Source organism: Cydia pomonella, chromosome 3 (assembly GCF_033807575.1).
Source record: "Cydia pomonella isolate Wapato2018A chromosome 3, ilCydPomo1, whole genome shotgun sequence".
Lineage (NCBI taxonomy): Eukaryota > Metazoa > Arthropoda > Insecta > Lepidoptera > Tortricidae > Cydia > Cydia pomonella.
The window spans coordinates 31,361,938-31,379,665 of record NC_084705.1 but is presented as its reverse complement, the minus strand read 5'-3'; the positions used below and the strand labels follow the sequence as shown (position 1 = coordinate 31,379,665).

General features: G+C 38.8%; 1 protein-coding gene across 1 annotated transcript; it reads right to left on the bottom strand.

Annotated features, from left to right (window-relative positions):
- Nucleotides 1-1,249: 1,249 nt before the first annotated feature.
- LOC133516560 (uncharacterized) lies at nt 1,250-5,007 on the bottom strand. The gene is made up of 4 exons (XM_061849552.1): nt 4,993-5,007; nt 4,559-4,681; nt 2,721-3,752; nt 1,250-1,689 (listed from the first exon to the last, which is right to left on the bottom strand). Exons 2-4 carry the CDS (start codon nt 4,673-4,675, stop codon nt 1,573-1,575), a joined length of 1,266 nt encoding a protein of 421 aa, XP_061705536.1. The 5' UTR covers nt 4,676-4,681; nt 4,993-5,007; the 3' UTR covers nt 1,250-1,572.
- Between the last annotated feature and the right edge of the window lie 12,721 nt (nt 5,008-17,728).

Below are 17,728 nucleotides of genomic sequence, written 5' to 3'. Positions count from 1 at the left end.
ATTCAGCAAATAGGCCACAGGGGCACTTTTACATGTCCATTTTTACAAACAATAAATTAAAAAAAAAAACAATACAAATATCGAATCTATGAAATAATAAATACTTTATTAGAGATGTATACTGTCTCTAAATGTCAAATTACACAAAAAAAAAAACTATGATAAAAAAATAAAACCATAAAATACTAAAATTCTTTAGTTAGAAATAAATTAATTAAATAGTTTCTAAAAATAACTGCTGTCTACGTTTCTCTATTAATGTTATGGTGCTTTATTTCGTGCATAGTGTGAAATAATTTATTTTAAATACAGCAATAAGGGATTTTATTTATTATTTCAATGGGTCATGCGCGTTTACGTTCTACGTGCATTGACATGTGTCAAATGTGTGAACTTAGATCTCTCCAACAATAAGTATTTAATAACTCAATTTATTCGATAGCGAAACGTGACGTCCGCGTTTGCGTTAAGTCTCATTTTGTATGGGATTTAGAAACAGCGCGCCAAGCGGCACGTTTTGGAAACTCAAAATCCCATACAAAATGACATTGAACGCAAACGCGTACGTCACGTCTGGCTATCGAATAAATTTACACTAGGGGTACAGTATGATATTTAATTAAGGTCTATCACGGTAGAGATAGACCAAATAATGATTCAAATATCATTTTAATATTAGTGTACGTTCGAATTAGTCTGTAAAACTGATAGATTCGCTTTTACAGAGAATACCGTCAACAACAGATAAGTAGGTATGTTAAACAAACAAGAAACATTTTTTGGTCAGTAATTTGTTTTATATTATTTCAAAGGTCAAAGGTCGAATTGGCCAAAGGTCAATAAGTTGATTTAAAAACACTTTCTGAAAAGAACTTGAGCTTTTTTCCTCAAAAATTATTTTACCCTTGTAAAAGGTTTCCTTGTTAATTAAATTTTGAGGTCGCAGTCGAAGTCGTGTTCAGAATGAATCAAAATTATGATTTAATTGATACTTTCATATGTTGGTGGTTGGTGTTCTGACGCATATTTTGTACCTGTACATGAGTAATGATCAATGCGGTCAAATCCGTCTATGGGTAATTTCGTACACGAGCGCCGTATTTCTGAAAACAAAATACGTGTCAACTTCACCGCGAGTAGTGATTGCTTTTAGTTCTAGCAGTCAAACACGCTTTAACTGACCGTTCGAAAAAAATACGAAAATTCCCACAGAGGGATTTGGCCTATTTTACCGTAATAAAGACAGATATGATACTTGTTAATTTATTTATTCTGATTATTCGTTTTAATACTTTATTGCAAGATTGACTTGGACATCCCTACTATCCCTATACACACAGTAACTTACTGCAATGTTTATAATTGAAATATCCGAGTTCGGACCGAGTTGCAAGTTCATCGTGAGTCGTCTTTTATTCTACATTTTATTATTAAATATCATATCCATACATCCGTATAGTCCGTTTCTACACAGGGAGGTAGTACCAGGATAGATCTGCGCTAAATCTATCCACTGAGGTCCTCAATGCAGACATTAGGGTTATTATGGCTCATTGGGCAAACAATATCAATTTATATGTAACCGTGGTCAACACAGTGCTTCACATTGTTGGCCTCCCTCTGGCGTCCCTCTTTAGTCTTGAACGGAGTTAACGTCCAGATGTCGGCTATGTTGTGCTTTTTATGACCCTGTAACATATAATAAAAATAATAATTCAGGCTGTATACGTCAAACTGCTGGGCACAGGCCTCCTCTCATGCGCGAGAGGGCTCGGGCTATAGTCCCCACGCTAGCCCAATGCGAATTGGGGACTTCACATATACCTTTGAATTTCTTCGCAGATGTATGCATAACATATAATTAAGTTTCCTGTTTGTTACTTTATGAGGGAATTTCGTAGGAATTTTATTAGGTATAATATTAAATAAGAAAAATAAGTAAAAGTCGTCAATCTATAGTTTGAGATCAGCAACTGAGCAGTAGACACAAAAACAAACTACATGACATAATGATATACTTGGATATCAGAAATATAACATCTCCCGAATGTCGTCGATGTATATGGGATACATAGTAGATATTCAGAATTCCCCAAAATTACTTTTCGATTAAAAGGTCAAGAAGGAGGGTAGGTAGACAAATAGTAGCCTACATTTTTGTATTTTGTTGGTCATATCTTGTATAAAGAGTTTTAAGCATTCATTAATTGTGTCCTACCATGTGAGTCATCTTACCATCTTAGCATTTATCCCGGTTGCGTCTTAATCTTAAGCTGCTGTTTCTGAGTCTACTGTGTAGGGGCCCGTACTTTTCATGCCGTTGACGCAAAAATGGCGTAATTTAACATACAGGGAGTTGTTTTACAATACTACAAATTTAGATAATTTACTTATTGACGGGTATCAAAATAAATACTTGTTACGAGAATAAAAGCTTGTTACGCTGTTAAAAATCAAAAACATGTATTATTTAATAAATTAATAATCTATTATTTATTTGAGTGACAATAAGATGAAAGTCAGTTAGATGTTTCTGTACTGATTGTCAAGTATATGTATAAATTACCTAAAGAGGTTGATAAATGATTAGATAATTATTACGAAAATACTAATTGGAATCATACTCTATGTAGTGTGACGTCATTTTTCTGTCAACGGCATGAAAAGTACGGGCCCTGCTACTAAGCCTGCAATATTGAATAATTTATATTAAAATTTACCTTCAAATCCATGTCAAAAGCTTCTTCAGGAGGTAACACTATATGCGGCGTAGACGAAAAACTAAACGCTAGACCAAAGAACGAATACTTATTCACTTCCGCCATAAAGGCCTCCCACGAATAAACCTCATTAGGATAACTTCCATACGCCCGTATTTGTCTCGAAAGGACTTCATAATAATACTTCAATAGTTCATCATAATATTTTTCCCGCATATCTTCTGTAGTACAAGCGTATATGACAAAACTGATATCTAAAACTGGTGACGCGCATCTAGCAAGCTGGAAATCTATCATTATAGCATCATTGGGCTGTCCGTTTACATATTTATACAGGAAATTGTTCGTCCAAGCATCACCGTGAGAAATCACTCCGTACTTACGGTCTTGGACTGCCTTTATCATCTTTTTATATGTCTCTGTACCAGCGAATTCTTTTACCTTTTCGACATATTTGGAATTAGGATATTCTTGTTCAACTGCGTCAATAGCGATACTAAATATACGTGTCCAGTAATCTTTAAACCAATCCCAGATGCGCTCATCATAGTAATTTTCAAATATTAAATTGCTTATTCCGTTAAACTCTTCTGGTTTTTGGTCTCTCATAGCAAAGGAAAGCGCGTGGAATTTAGCCATAGCATTAAAGGTGACTTTACAATGTTCGTATTCTATTCCTTCCTGTCTCACAGGGTATGGTTTGAACTTGTATATGGAAACATCTTCGAGACAAATTATATCGTTTTCTCCATCACAATGCGTTAGAAAGACTTTTGCATGGTTATCGAAAGGATCTGATATATTTTTGGTGGATTGAAATTTAAGCATAGCTGGTAGGACTTCTGTGTAGAAAAGTATTTCGTTTTTGAAGAACTCGTCACACCTGAAGGTGAGACGACGGGAGACACTTTTAGGGATGCTTTTGAGAACGATTTGTATATATTTGAGATCTCTTGGGTCTGTTTTCCCAAAGATTTTGATGCGAATCACTTCACTTAAGCAGGAGTCGCCCTTACCCGTTTTGCCGACGTGCTGTAAACGAAAAGATATATTTGGAAGATATCAGATGAAACATATTCAGTGATCAGAGATTCGGTAGCCGCGTCATGGGATCTAGTGGAAATGTTTGTATGGATACTCCAGCAAACCCGGAACAACTATTAAATTGTTTACAAAAACGCTGTCTAAGGAGATAATATTGAAACGCAATTACCTACTAAAAACATTGAATTAGATAAACATGTCTTTTGTCAACACCTAGTAGCAACCGAATCGCCAATCACTGAATTTGAACATTGTGTTGGAAAGTTAATATATTCAGGATTATTAGGGTATCATTATATAAATATTCAATGCAAATATGCTTTTCAGTGTCACGATAATAAATTTATATGATAATATACGCACGAGATGCATGCAAATATTTGCAGTTGCTATGTGATAATTTGTCTTGTGACTCAATCATACCATTATTGTATTAAAAACCTCATTATTTACGTTTTGTATTAGTAGATTGTAAACCAAGGGATGAAATAATGCCTTTCACTCAAGTCATTTTCACATTGTCCGATCTGATATCAGATTTCGGGTGGGTTTTGGAGAAAAACAGCTTCTAGAAAAGCGTCAAGTCCTTAAATTTTTGCATTAACCTACCTCCCATAGAGTAAAGGTGATGATCTCCCCGAACCAGTCAGAGAGATAGGCAGTTAGGCCTTGCTGGCTCTAGAACAACCTATATAGTGGTCAACTCAACAAACGGCACTTGAATAACCAATACCAGCCCCGTTTTTAAAACAATGTTCAGAAATATTTCTTAATACAGAGTTGTATTAACCTACCTCCCATCGAGTAAAGGTGACGTTCTCCTTGAACCAGTCAGAGAGAGCCTTGCTGAGTCTCTCGTCAGTGAGCACGGGGTACACGCTACTCAGGGTACTGAAGTCCTCGGAAGACATGTTGCTCTGAAACCGGGGGTTAAAGGACAGGTATCTTCTTAATAATTTGTGAAGGGAGTAATATAATCACCTTAGAAAATCCAGTTTTTATTTTATAAAGTAGTTGGTCATTCACTGACACAAACCCCTAGGGTACTTCTCGATGTCCTAGAAAGCTGGAATTTGGCACGAAGCCTAAGATTTATTTATATACACAGCTAAGCTGTAACTTTTATCAGGCAGATTTTCAGATAATTGCTTAACTTAACCTTCAGGCAATAACTTTAAGAAAATTCAAATGCTAGTATTTCAACTAATAATCCAATGAGTCGGCTTACCTGGTTCTCACCAATTGGCAAGTGTAACAGAAACTGAGACATGCATTATTTTAGATAACGCGTTTTGTTTGCTAAATTTATCAAATAAAGCGCATAGCGCCATTCAAATTCTTAAAATTTGTTACTGATTTGATATGCATGGTAATATGATGGCAGCTTGCTGCGTATAGAGTAAAATCATATCAATCTTGTTTCTTCATCTGAATGTTCCTCCGAAGTATTAAGATATAATTATTACTGTGATTTCTCAAGGTAGATCGCTATGTGACTACGTGTTACTCTAAAACCACGGATAGACTAGGCACAATTTCCGCCCGACATGTCTTGCGAAATTCGGCAACGTCGCGGCACTTTGCCCGACGTCGTGGGACAATTGTCCCTAGTCTACAGGACTCTTTCGTATATGAGATTATTGTGAGGAAGACCGGCAATTTTCAGTTGGGAAGACCATCATAGGACCATAAATAACTTTCATATCTGTATACTTGCTTCGCTCCTACTCTACCGAGTAAATGTAGATGTGTACAACTACAAACACAAGAGTTAGAAGCGCCGAAAGCAGGGATCGGAAACCGGTATTTTTTGTATGGGAACGAAAACGTTTTTTTCGTTCTTTGTTAATTACTTCATTTCTAATTAGGCAATCTAATAATACGAAGTCGTTATCTGAAAACACAACTGAGTCCTACATTTAGAGTATAAAATAAACCGAAATATATGGTTATTTCGATGTTTTTGCAAAAAACCGGTTTCGATCCCTGGCCGAAAGAGTTTGTAGACGGTCTTACCTTATAGACGGTCTTCTCCACATCGACCTTATATAAAAGGTCAGTAACGCGTTTGTAACAATGATGAAGTTATGATGCTAAGTTATGGTGATATGTCTAAGTAAGGTCTGCTGTTCGCTTGGTTGCAACCATCGTGACCACGACGTTGATACCTACTATCGTACAGAATAGGAATTTAGATTCAACCCAGTGATTACTTTTAAACAAAGGCCGGCTACAATAATGCCTGAATTAATTACTCTAATAAATTAAGTACTTATTCCTAAGTGTGGTAGGGCACAGCACAGCGGATATCATTCCAGATCTAGAACGGAGCCCAACTGGGGAAGTACCTTCACCTTACAGAAAACCGCAGCCAAATAACACTAGACCCTACTCATAGTGTTGTGTTCCTGCCGGTGAGTAAGGTTGCCAGAGCTCAACAAGGGGGAGGAAATGCTAGGGTCGGCAACGCGCATGTGACTCCTCTGGAGTAGCGGACGTACATAGGCTACGGAGACTGCTTACCATCAGGCGGGCCGTATGCTTATTTGCCACCGACGTAGTATTAAAAAAAATCGCTTTATTTGGGTGAATGAGCAGAAACTCGGGAAAAAAATGTTGCTCGTGCAACAAAATCAGGCGCTAGGCGTTCAAAAGTTAGATTAGAGGGGTGGGGGGGCACTTTTTTTTTCGAAGCGACTATATCCGAAAACATGAAATTTGTCAAAAAAATGGTTTTTGGAGACCCTTATTTGTTTCGATGACCTATCCAACGATAGATCACACTATTGGGTCAAAGCAAAAAAAAACGGAATTTACGTAACCAATTTGCAAGACCGACGTGATTCCACAAGTGTTCCGTGAACAAAGTTTTGTACGGAACACTAAAAATCAAGAAATATCTTTTTTATGGGAGGTACCCAAAAATTTTTTTTTTTTTTGTAGTTTTTATTTTACCTCTCTGTCGCCATGCATAATGTATTATACGTATCTACGCCAAATTGCAGCTTTCTAGTACTAACGATCACGGAGCAAAGCCGCGGACAGGACAGACGGATATGGCGAAACTGTAAGGGTATTTTAGGTGACTTAGAAAGGGGGCGTCCATAAATTACGTGAGGTGTTTTTTTTTTTTAATTTTCTTACCCTCCCTCCCCCCTTGGTGAGATGTCGTGAGATTTTATTCAACCCCCTCCCCCGGCCCCCAAACTCACGGGAGATTTTTCAGAATGTGGGTTTATTACGTAAACGCGTTGGATTGTTTATTGTAAAAAGAAAAAAAAATTTGGTTCGTGCTTTTATTTACGACTAGTTTAAGCATGTACATACAATTTGGATTAAATGGACCAAAATAGTATAATTTTTTTTTTGTTTCAATCAGAGAATAAATTGCGTGATATTTGTCGAGACCCCCCCTCTCCCCAACGGGAGATTAGATGAGATTTGACTCGACCCCCTCCCCCCTTTAATCATCTCACGTAATTTATGGACGCCCCCAAAGCGAATATTCTGTGTCAGATATTTTTTTATTATTCTTTATTGTGCACCATATACTTAAGAATACATACACTGAAATGAAATACAAGTACCAAATTAAATATTCCCGCTTTAGAAAAACTCCCATACCTCGCACCTCGCACTTCACTGAAGTACCTGCAGCGAACGTTGACATTTCCCATTTCCATTCGTTCATTTATAATTCACCAGTTCACTCACGAACAGTATTACCCGCCGAGAATACGTCTATAATGCTACTAAATTGTAAATGACCATTTCGACTTTGACTGAACTTGGAATTTGGGGCTACTTAAATTATGCATGTTATATTGGCTGCGTGCTGCGGCTGGGGTGGGTATGAATTTTTTAATGCGAAACGTTTGGTGACAAAATATCTATGGTAGGATCGCTAGTGCTTAAAACGATAATAGTAGTCCCCATTTTCCTCTCTAGATATTAACACAATATAAATTTGAGCATCGCGAGGGCTTCATGATATTTACGAGAGTTAAACTAACTTTATTGCTACCAAATGGAACAACATTTTTCACCACACCAATGCGAGAAAATACTAATTGCAAAACATTACAAATAAATCCAAATGGACGTTAGTAAAAAATATCCATTTATCATTTCAAATCATCACTAAAGTCAATTCTGTTAGCCAACTAATCCAACATGAAAACAACTCAAAATTAGCAACAACTTACTTTAACACTGTGGAGAAAATGCACCTTTCTTTCGAAGTATAAGGAATCCCTTTTCGTGCTGGTGTGGTGAAAAATAAATTATTTTCATTTTACTACAGAGGGCCTCCCGCGAACCACGTTCGACGTGTTGTCTCCCTGTCACACTTACGTACGAATTCACAAGTGCGACAGAGAGGTAACACGTTTAATATAACGCGGATCGCGGTGGGCCCTCAGCTATCCGAGTACGCACACCAATGCACTACAGAGCTGTATCGTTACCTTTGATAGCGTTTTGATTTTGCAGGTGTGAGCCTTTTAATTTTCCACGAATCCCTTTCGAAATTGGACTCTATTTCTATACCTGTAAGGTTCACATTTAGATGTAGCTTTAAAGTTGTTTCCACTGTTTTCTTTAGATTAACGTGGGTACTTTAGGCTGAAATCTGGACCGCACACTTATGCATTTTGTCGTAATTGAGCTACTAAAGCAACACGATACGATCCATATAATTCTAGAAACTTCTTTATCTGTGTCTCTATCGATCGAATATGCAAGAGCGATAGAGACGCAGATAACGGAATTTCAATTTCTGTTTTTCGTGGCCCTCAGAATGTCGACTCCGAATCAGTTCGTTTGTTAATCTATTTCAGCCATATTCAACTTTATTATGAGGGCCATTTTGCCTTGTATTCTCGGTCCGCAAGATATAATATCTTTGCTTAAAGGTGACGTTGGCCTCGAAAACGTTTTCCCGAAATGGAATTTCATAAATAAAGTATCTTCTTCTCTTTTTCTTTGTATCTTAAAGATCTACAAATCAATATATATTTACAATTCTTGTACAGCACAAGTCACAAGTCTACCCACAGATGATATTTTATTTTGTGTAAATTCCAGGGAGTTCTGTTATTGGCTATGCTTATAAGTACTCATGTTTTTTGTATATTATTCATTGTAAACGCTGTAGAACTTCTCAATAAATAAATTAAATTAAAGTACCGTTACTTCATTAGATTCAAAAAGCTATTCTTTCCTGTAAATGTACTAATTATTTAATTATGTATAAACAGGTAATAGTACATTACGATAAAAGTGCGAAAAATAGGAAATTCGAAACGAGTGGCGATAAATGAAAACACGACCGAAAGGAGTGTTTTTAAATCGACACGAGTTGCGAATTACCTATTCGCACATGTATCGTACAACGTTTTACAGTACATATGGCCCTTTAAATGTTCGAGACAGTAACGTAATATGCTAATTCTTGCACTAGTGCGGTAAATAAGTAGCACCATATGTACTGTAAATAGCGATAATAGCTCGCTAATTCATTCGCTGCCACATTGTTTCATAAATATCAACAAACAGATGAGATGAGCGGTTTACCACTGTGTCTACTTTGTTACGGAGTAGGACCAAGCTGGCATTTACATAGTGTGGCAGTGTCATGAATGTCATATTTATAATGTTACGACCAGACTTTGTTCAGTTCAAGGTGTAAAATTAACTTAGACGGACTTTATAATATTAAAGGCTTCGTGCGATGCTATTTCTGTATTCGAGTCATTAAATTTTTGAGGGAAACTATAGGTTTACATCATAAGAAATCTACTAATCTCTAGAGCTAGCTCTTAGTTTAGTTACTTATAAAAATAAGTTTTTGGCAAAAATTTAATTTTTATTACAAGCTTTTATCGCTGACTGTACTTCTTTTAGACAGGCGACTAATACTCATCGAGCTAATTCTGAAAACCCCAAACACAATTATGTTGCGTTGTTTTATCACAGAGTTCCATCAGCTCGATGGAAGGTACCATAATATTGCATTGTCACCCGACTTACATATGCATGCAAAATTTCAGCTCAATCGGAAACCGGGAAGTGGATCAAATTTAAATTGCAAGATTTGATTACAGACCGACAGACAACGGGACAGGAGAAACTAAATAAAAGCTTGTATTGAATGAAACTTTTTCGGACAACAGCGGCGCCGTGCGTGCCTTAGACCCTGGGGGCCTACCGCGAAAACCGAAATTCGCAAATTGCGGGGATCTTTCTCTGTTACTCTCACTAACACGTAATTAGAGTGTCAGAGAAAAATGCCCGCAATTGACGAATTTCGATTTTTCCGGTACCCGCCCTGGAACCTAAATCCTGGTTGTGCGGCGTGATTAAATATAAGTTCGTAATAACTTATTCCTATATAATTTCAAACTTTTAAATTGTTACACAGATAGGTAAATATTTACATAAATAGGTATAGGGTTTACGAATATTAACTACACTCAATCTACTTTGAGGCACAACCTGCCTCACCAAAAATCCAAAACGCAATGACGAATAATCGCTCGAAATCAAACCGAGCCCTGTTGAATGGGGGTAAAAGAACCGGTTAGTTGGCGCCCGCTGTGAAATTTGTTGCAGGGAAAGTGACGTCACCACAGGAAGGAGTCATCAGATGGGCTATTTGAGGCAAATATTCATCAAAATTCCAATAAACGCTCTCTCACGACACCGGAGAGGACGAAGGGACAACAATATCAAACTTTTAAATTGTGACATACAGATAGGTAAATATTTACATAAATAGGTAGTCATAATAACCGACCGGAAACGCGTGCCCATTATAATATCTAAACATCTTATTTATTAACATTTTGCAAAAACAAGATATTAATATCAAAATTCCACGGTATAATGATAAACGCGGCAATTTTCGCTGTCGAACGCTGATTGGATGATCGATCTCAGTTGATATTCGCGTTTCCGGTGCGTTTTAATCCTGCATTTTATAGACACGTCTATTACCACCTTTATATGAAGCAAAAGATGATTCTTGGAGGGAACCACATAAATACAACTTTTTTAAATATCAGTATTATAACGTGATAGTCAAAGTTATTGTTAACATTTATATGTCCTTTCTAAATAAATTATGTATTCAAATCCCATTTTGTGTAATATGTGCAATATCTAAACGCTTTAATAGCAATGTTGCCAGTAGTATCCGAAATACAGAGCTTTGGATATTTTGCTGATAGCAGCCGAGGAATTACTTATTTATTACATACTTTATTTAGACGGGTAATTAACTTTCGATATTACATGATTTGAGTCATTAATTTAAATCAGGAAGAGTTAGACATCTGGACATGTATAATTTGATTGATTATCATACCTTTACCTGCTTTAATTATTTATTTATAGCAACTTATATTTAACTACTTCTCATGGTATTGATCGGATTTTCAGAACTGGGATAATACCAAATCGTCCTTTTTAACAAACATAAACACAGACTCGGGCAGGGCATTCCACTCCTTGGCAGTTCGCATAAGGAATGTTGAAGCGAAACGCTTCGTGCGTATTTGTGGAATACCTACCATGAAGCGATGCCGAAGTGCCGATTGTCTGGTAGTCCGATGGTGAAATGGGGACGGAGGAATAAGGTTGTGCAATTCCTCAGCACACTCTCCGAAATGTATCCTATAAAAGATCGTTAGGCTGGCAACCTTGCGTCGATGCTCCAGACTTTGAAGTCGAGCATTCGTCAAATCGTCGTCATTAATAATTCTCTTGGCCCTCCTCTCGACTGACTCGAGCGCCTCAAGCTGGTATTTGGCTGAACCATCCCACAGATGTGAACAGTATTCCACACACGATCGGACTTGTGCTTGGTAAAGGTCGAGCAGCTGCCTAGGTGTAAAATACTGCCTCACCTTGTTGAGGATGCCCAGCTTTTTTGCTGCTAATTGTGCTTTCGACTCGATGTGCGGGCCGAAGTTGAGTTTCGAAGTCAGCGAGATTCCGAGAAGCTCAAGATGGTCGGTTATCGGAAGGGATACATTTCGGAAAGTAGGAGTCAGATGGAATGGACTCCGTTTAGCGGAGATAAGACACGCCTGGGTCTTACTAGCATTGAACGAGACCAAATTGGCTTCACCCCAATCGGACACTGCCTTCAGTGACACGTTCATGCGTTCGACCATAGCCTCTCTGAGTGTCTGTATTTGGGCTCCACTAGCTCGTGAATTGGGTATGTAGCTTTCAACAACCGTAGTATCATCTGCATATCCGAACTAGTGATGGGTAGGACATCAATTTAAAATGAGTTTGTATGAGTACCTCATTCTCTAAAATGAGGTGTTACAATGTCTTACTTCAAATGAGGAGAGGTACTAGCACTTTTGCAGCATCGACTATTCCATCAACTCCAACGGCAGCAAACAATATTTAATGTAAATACATATTTAGGCATTGCTAAACTTCACTCAATCTACTTTGAGGCACAACCTGCCTCACCAAAAATCCAAAACGCAATGACGAATAATCGCTCGAAATCAAACCGAGCCCTGTTGAATGGGGGTAAAAGAACCGGTTAGTTGGCGCCCGCTGTGAAATTTGTTGCAGGGAAAGTGACGTCACCACAGGAAGGAGTCATCAGATGGGCTATTTGAGGCAAATATTCATCAAAATTCCAATAAACGCTCTCTCACGACACCGGAGAGGACGAAGGGACAACAATATCAAACTTTTAAATTGTGACATACAGATAGGTAAATATTTACATAAATAGGTAGTCATAATAACCGACCGGAAACGCGTGCCCATTATAATATCTAAACATCTTATTTATTAACATTTTGCAAAAACAAGATATTAATATCAAAATTCCACGGTATAATGATAAACGCGGCAATTTTCGCTGTCGAACGCTGATTGGATGATCGATCTCAGTTGATATTCGCGTTTCCGGTGCGTTTTAATCCTGCATTTTATAGACACGTCTATTACCACCTTTATATGAAGCAAAAGATGATTCTTGGAGGGAACCACATAAATACAACTTTTTTAAATATCAGTATTATAACGTGATAGTCAAAGTTATTGTTAACATTTATATGTCCTTTCTAAATAAATTATGTATTCAAATCCCATTTTGTGTAATATGTGCAATATCTAAACGCTTTAATAGCAATGTTGCCAGTAGTATCCGAAATACAGAGCTTTGGATATTTTGCTGATAGCAGCCGAGGAATTACTTATTTATTACATACTTTATTTAGACGGGTAATTAACTTTCGATATTACATGATTTGAGTCATTAATTTAAATCAGGAAGAGTTAGACATCTGGACATGTATAATTTGATTGATTATCATACCTTTACCTGCTTTAATTATTTATTTATAGCAACTTATATTTAACTACTTCTCATGGTATTGATCGGATTTTCAGAACTGGGATAATACCAAATCGTCCTTTTTAACAAACATAAACACAGACTCGGGCAGGGCATTCCACTCCTTGGCAGTTCGCATAAGGAATGTTGAAGCGAAACGCTTCGTGCGTATTTGTGGAATACCTACCATGAAGCGATGCCGAAGTGCCGATTGTCTGGTAGTCCGATGGTGAAATGGGGACGGAGGAATAAGGTTGTGCAATTCCTCAGCACACTCTCCGAAATGTATCCTATAAAAGATCGTTAGGCTGGCAACCTTGCGTCGATGCTCCAGACTTTGAAGTCGAGCATTCGTCAAATCGTCGTCATTAATAATTCTCTTGGCCCTCCTCTCGACTGACTCGAGCGCCTCAAGCTGGTATTTGGCTGAACCATCCCACAGATGTGAACAGTATTCCACACACGATCGGACTTGTGCTTGGTAAAGGTCGAGCAGCTGCCTAGGTGTAAAATACTGCCTCACCTTGTTGAGGATGCCCAGCTTTTTTGCTGCTAATTGTGCTTTCGACTCGATGTGCGGGCCGAAGTTGAGTTTCGAAGTCAGCGAGATTCCGAGAAGCTCAAGATGGTCGGTTATCGGAAGGGATACATTTCGGAAAGTAGGAGTCAGATGGAATGGACTCCGTTTAGCGGAGATAAGACACGCCTGGGTCTTACTAGCATTGAACGAGACCAAATTGGCTTCACCCCAATCGGACACTGCCTTCAGTGACACGTTCATGCGTTCGACCATAGCCTCTCTGAGTGTCTGTATTTGGGCTCCACTAGCTCGTGAATTGGGTATGTAGCTTTCAACAACCGTAGTATCATCTGCATATCCGAACTAGTGATGGGTAGGACATCAATTTAAAATGAGTTTGTATGAGTACCTCATTCTCTAAAATGAGGTGTTACAATGTCTTACTTCAAATGAGGAGAGGTACTAGCACTTTTGCAGCATCGACTATTCCATCAACTCCAACGGCAGCAAACAATATTTAATGTAAATACATATTTAGGCATTGCTAAACTTCCTTTTAAATATTTACTTGGAGTGCAATTCTGGAGGTTTAAAACAGAACTTTAACAACAGAAGACATACATTTAAGAATCAAACTAAGGAGTTAAAGTACATACATCCTATTGCAACTTAATTTGATGCTTTTATGAAACTTGTTCTAATTTAGCAGTTTATTATTTTTATTGTTAGATTGTTCAGTATCAATCCTTGCTACTTGATATCATTTTAAGTTTAACATTCATATATTGAAATAAATACTAACCATAAACTACCAAACAAACAATTAACAAACTAAGGAGAACAAATCCAATATTTTTTGTACCATTATTATATAGAAATTACTAACTTACCACCTCATAATTTATCAGTAATAACAGCATTGTAATATGATAACAAACGAAAGCCTCAATAACGTTCGCGCGGTAATGCCACCGGCGTGTAATATACACTTGATTTTTGTATGCAAAAGACACAAAGAAAGACCCACAGGTATATTTTATCGCGAAAACAATGTTAATATATTGTTATTTTGGTATAATTATAAGAATGGTCACTGATCACTATTTATAAAACACAACTAAAGATTACGAACAACTTTTTCGAGTTTCTCGTACTATAAATATGTCAAAATCATAAATGATCGAAATACTATACGAAGCACGTTAACAAAAAGTATTACAAATTCAAATCGTTAAAATGTACATGTTTATTTCACCTATACAAATTATATTTACTTTTTTATTAATAAACTAATGTAAAATATCATATTTTGTGTACGTCACTATATTATATTTCAATAATTTAAATAATATTTTGGTCTCTTAAACGATAACTGTTTCCAAGCTAGCTTCGTAAATGCCCAGTGAGACTTGGTTGGCATTTCAATCGCTTATCAAGTAACCATTTCACTGTCCAGTCTAATTGATTCAGATTATACATGACACCAGCAATATGAGTCTTGAGGTCAGGTTATACTGGTATGCGCGTTAGTACAACAATAGCTAACAAATATGGAGGCCTACCGCGAACCACGAAGTTTTGCTTTGCTGTCGCACTTACGTATGAAATTACAAGTGCGACAGAGAGAAAAAAACTTTCTTCGGTAGGTTCTTTGATGACTTAGATTTTTCGGTTTTGACAAGTAACTTAGCAATGCTAGGATCAAAATGGCGTAATATGTATGTAGGCTTGCGGACGCTTACGCTTGTTTCCTTTCGTGTTTCATTTTTAACGTATTTTCGATGAGGTGTTATTGAAGCACGGCGCGTGTCTGTCTCACTCCCTCTTTCGGTAAATCTAATTCATTGTTTCATTTTGAAAGGATTTTTGAGGAGATGTCACAGTGAGGCGAGTGAATGGTACAAACACAACGCATTTCTCGGTGGACCTTTTGTCCTTGCAATAAGGTTTGTAGTTGGGCAGTTGTTAGTGTGAGCGATGAATGCGATGACGTCAATGACTCATTTCTTCATTTGAATGTCGGCGAGCACCGAGCGCCTCGCGACTCTCTTGCGAGTTGTGAGGAACGCGAGTGAGTTTGAAAGGCTGAGAGTTTTTTTTTAAATTTGAAGTGTTTGAATGGTTTGAGTGGTAAGAGCTGTGTGTGATGCGCGCGAGTAAATGAGTAAAATTAATTGAGGAGTGATGTATGACATTTATGCGGTGTGAAGTTCTGCGACAATTTAACTAAATGAGTGGTACAAATGAGGTGCCTCACGAGTGAGCAACTCAACACTAATCCGAACGTACCTGGTTTCAGCAGGTCGTTTATGTGGAGCAGGAAAAGGGTCGCTGAAAGCACGGACCCTTGAGGGACTCCGGCATTGATTGCCAATTGATCGGACGAGCAGCCATTAATGACAACCCGAATCGATCGATCCCTCAGAAAGTCTGATACCCAGTCACAAAGACTAGGGGGTAGACCGAAGGACGGTAGCTTGCTAATAAGGCCCTCGTGCCAGACCCTGTCGAAAGCCTTCGATATATCTAGAGAGACAGCTAAAGCCTCTCCATTCTTCTCGATGGCCTCACTCCAGATGTGCGTGGCATACGCTAAAAGATCTCCGGTAGACCGGCCTCGGCGGAACCCGTACTGCCGGTCACTGAGCAGGTCGTTCGCTTCTAGGTATGCCAGGAGTCGATTATTAAGTACACGTTCCATACTCTTACAGAGTATGGAAGTGACCGAAATCGGTCTATAGTTGGCAGGGTCAGCCCGGCTACCTTTTTTCGGTACTGGTTGCACATTAGCAAGCTTCCAAGACTTCGGAACCTGACCGGTAGCCATTGAGAGACGGAAGAGGCGCGTCAATATGGGACATAGCTCAGGTGCACAGGTTTTAAGTACTATGGCTGAAATACCGTCAGGACCACTTGCTTTGTTCACGTCCAGGTTTTGCAACACTTTGCGAACCTCCGTTTGGCGTATGCGTATGTTCGACATAGAGGTCTCGCAAACTAGTGGACTAGGAGTTTTTGCGCCAGTTGCATCTAGACGTGAAGATTCAGCGAAGATGGAAGCAAATAAATTCGCTTTCTCTTCAGCTGTGTGGGCAAGTGACCCATCTGGTTTCAGCAGTGGGGGTAGTGAGGGGCGGCAGAAGTTCGATTCGATTGATTTCGCTAGGGTCCAAAACGCTTTACTACCTGTAGGGTGTGCAGCTAGTTTGTTTCCTGTCCGGCGTATATGGTCAAATCGAGCCTTCCGTAGAGCCTTTTTACTGGACTTGGTTGCCCTATTATAGGCTCTCTTCTTATCTGGTATGTCACTAGCTTTGCGGTTTCGAGCATCAGCCCAGGCAAGGAAGGCCTCGTGTTTCCGTGCTTCAGCACGTCGACACTCGGCTCCAAACCAGGGTTGTGCTTTGCTAGATGTGCTTGCATCGGAAAAAGGAATAAAGAATTCCATACCTTGGCGCAGCACATCTGTTATAGCATCCGCGCATGCTGAGGGATCACCCGAAGAGAAGCACAAGGGCTGCCATGGATAGGATGCAAAAAACGAGCGCATCCCATCCCAGTCTGCCGACTTATATCGCCATATCCGCCTAGTGCCTGTTGGGCTAAGGTCGGGTGGGGAGTATACCGACACAGACTTCACTAGACAGTGGTCAGAGCTACCTAAAGGTGACGACACTGACACTGCGTAGTGATCCGGGTCGGTAGTCAGCAGAAGGTCCAGGCAATTGGCTGTTTGGCCGTCAACATCGGGAACCCTCGTTGCCCCTTGGACCAGCTGAGTGAGGTTTAATGTCAGAGCGAGTTTTCGCATCTCTCTCCCAGCATGGTCAGTGTGCTGGTATGGGAATAGCCACTCTTGGTGGTGTGCATTAAAATCCCCCAGCAACACTAGTTGGGCAGTTGGGTATTTATGCTGAGCGGCTTCCGCCGCCTCACTTAAATACTCTGTGAGCCTGGTGGTCTCCCGATCTCCGCTGTGCGACCGATAAATACAGCCATAGAGAATCTTCTCTACGCCTGTATCCACCAGTACCCATAGGGTGGAAAAGTTGGGGTCTTCAAAGCATCGGAGAC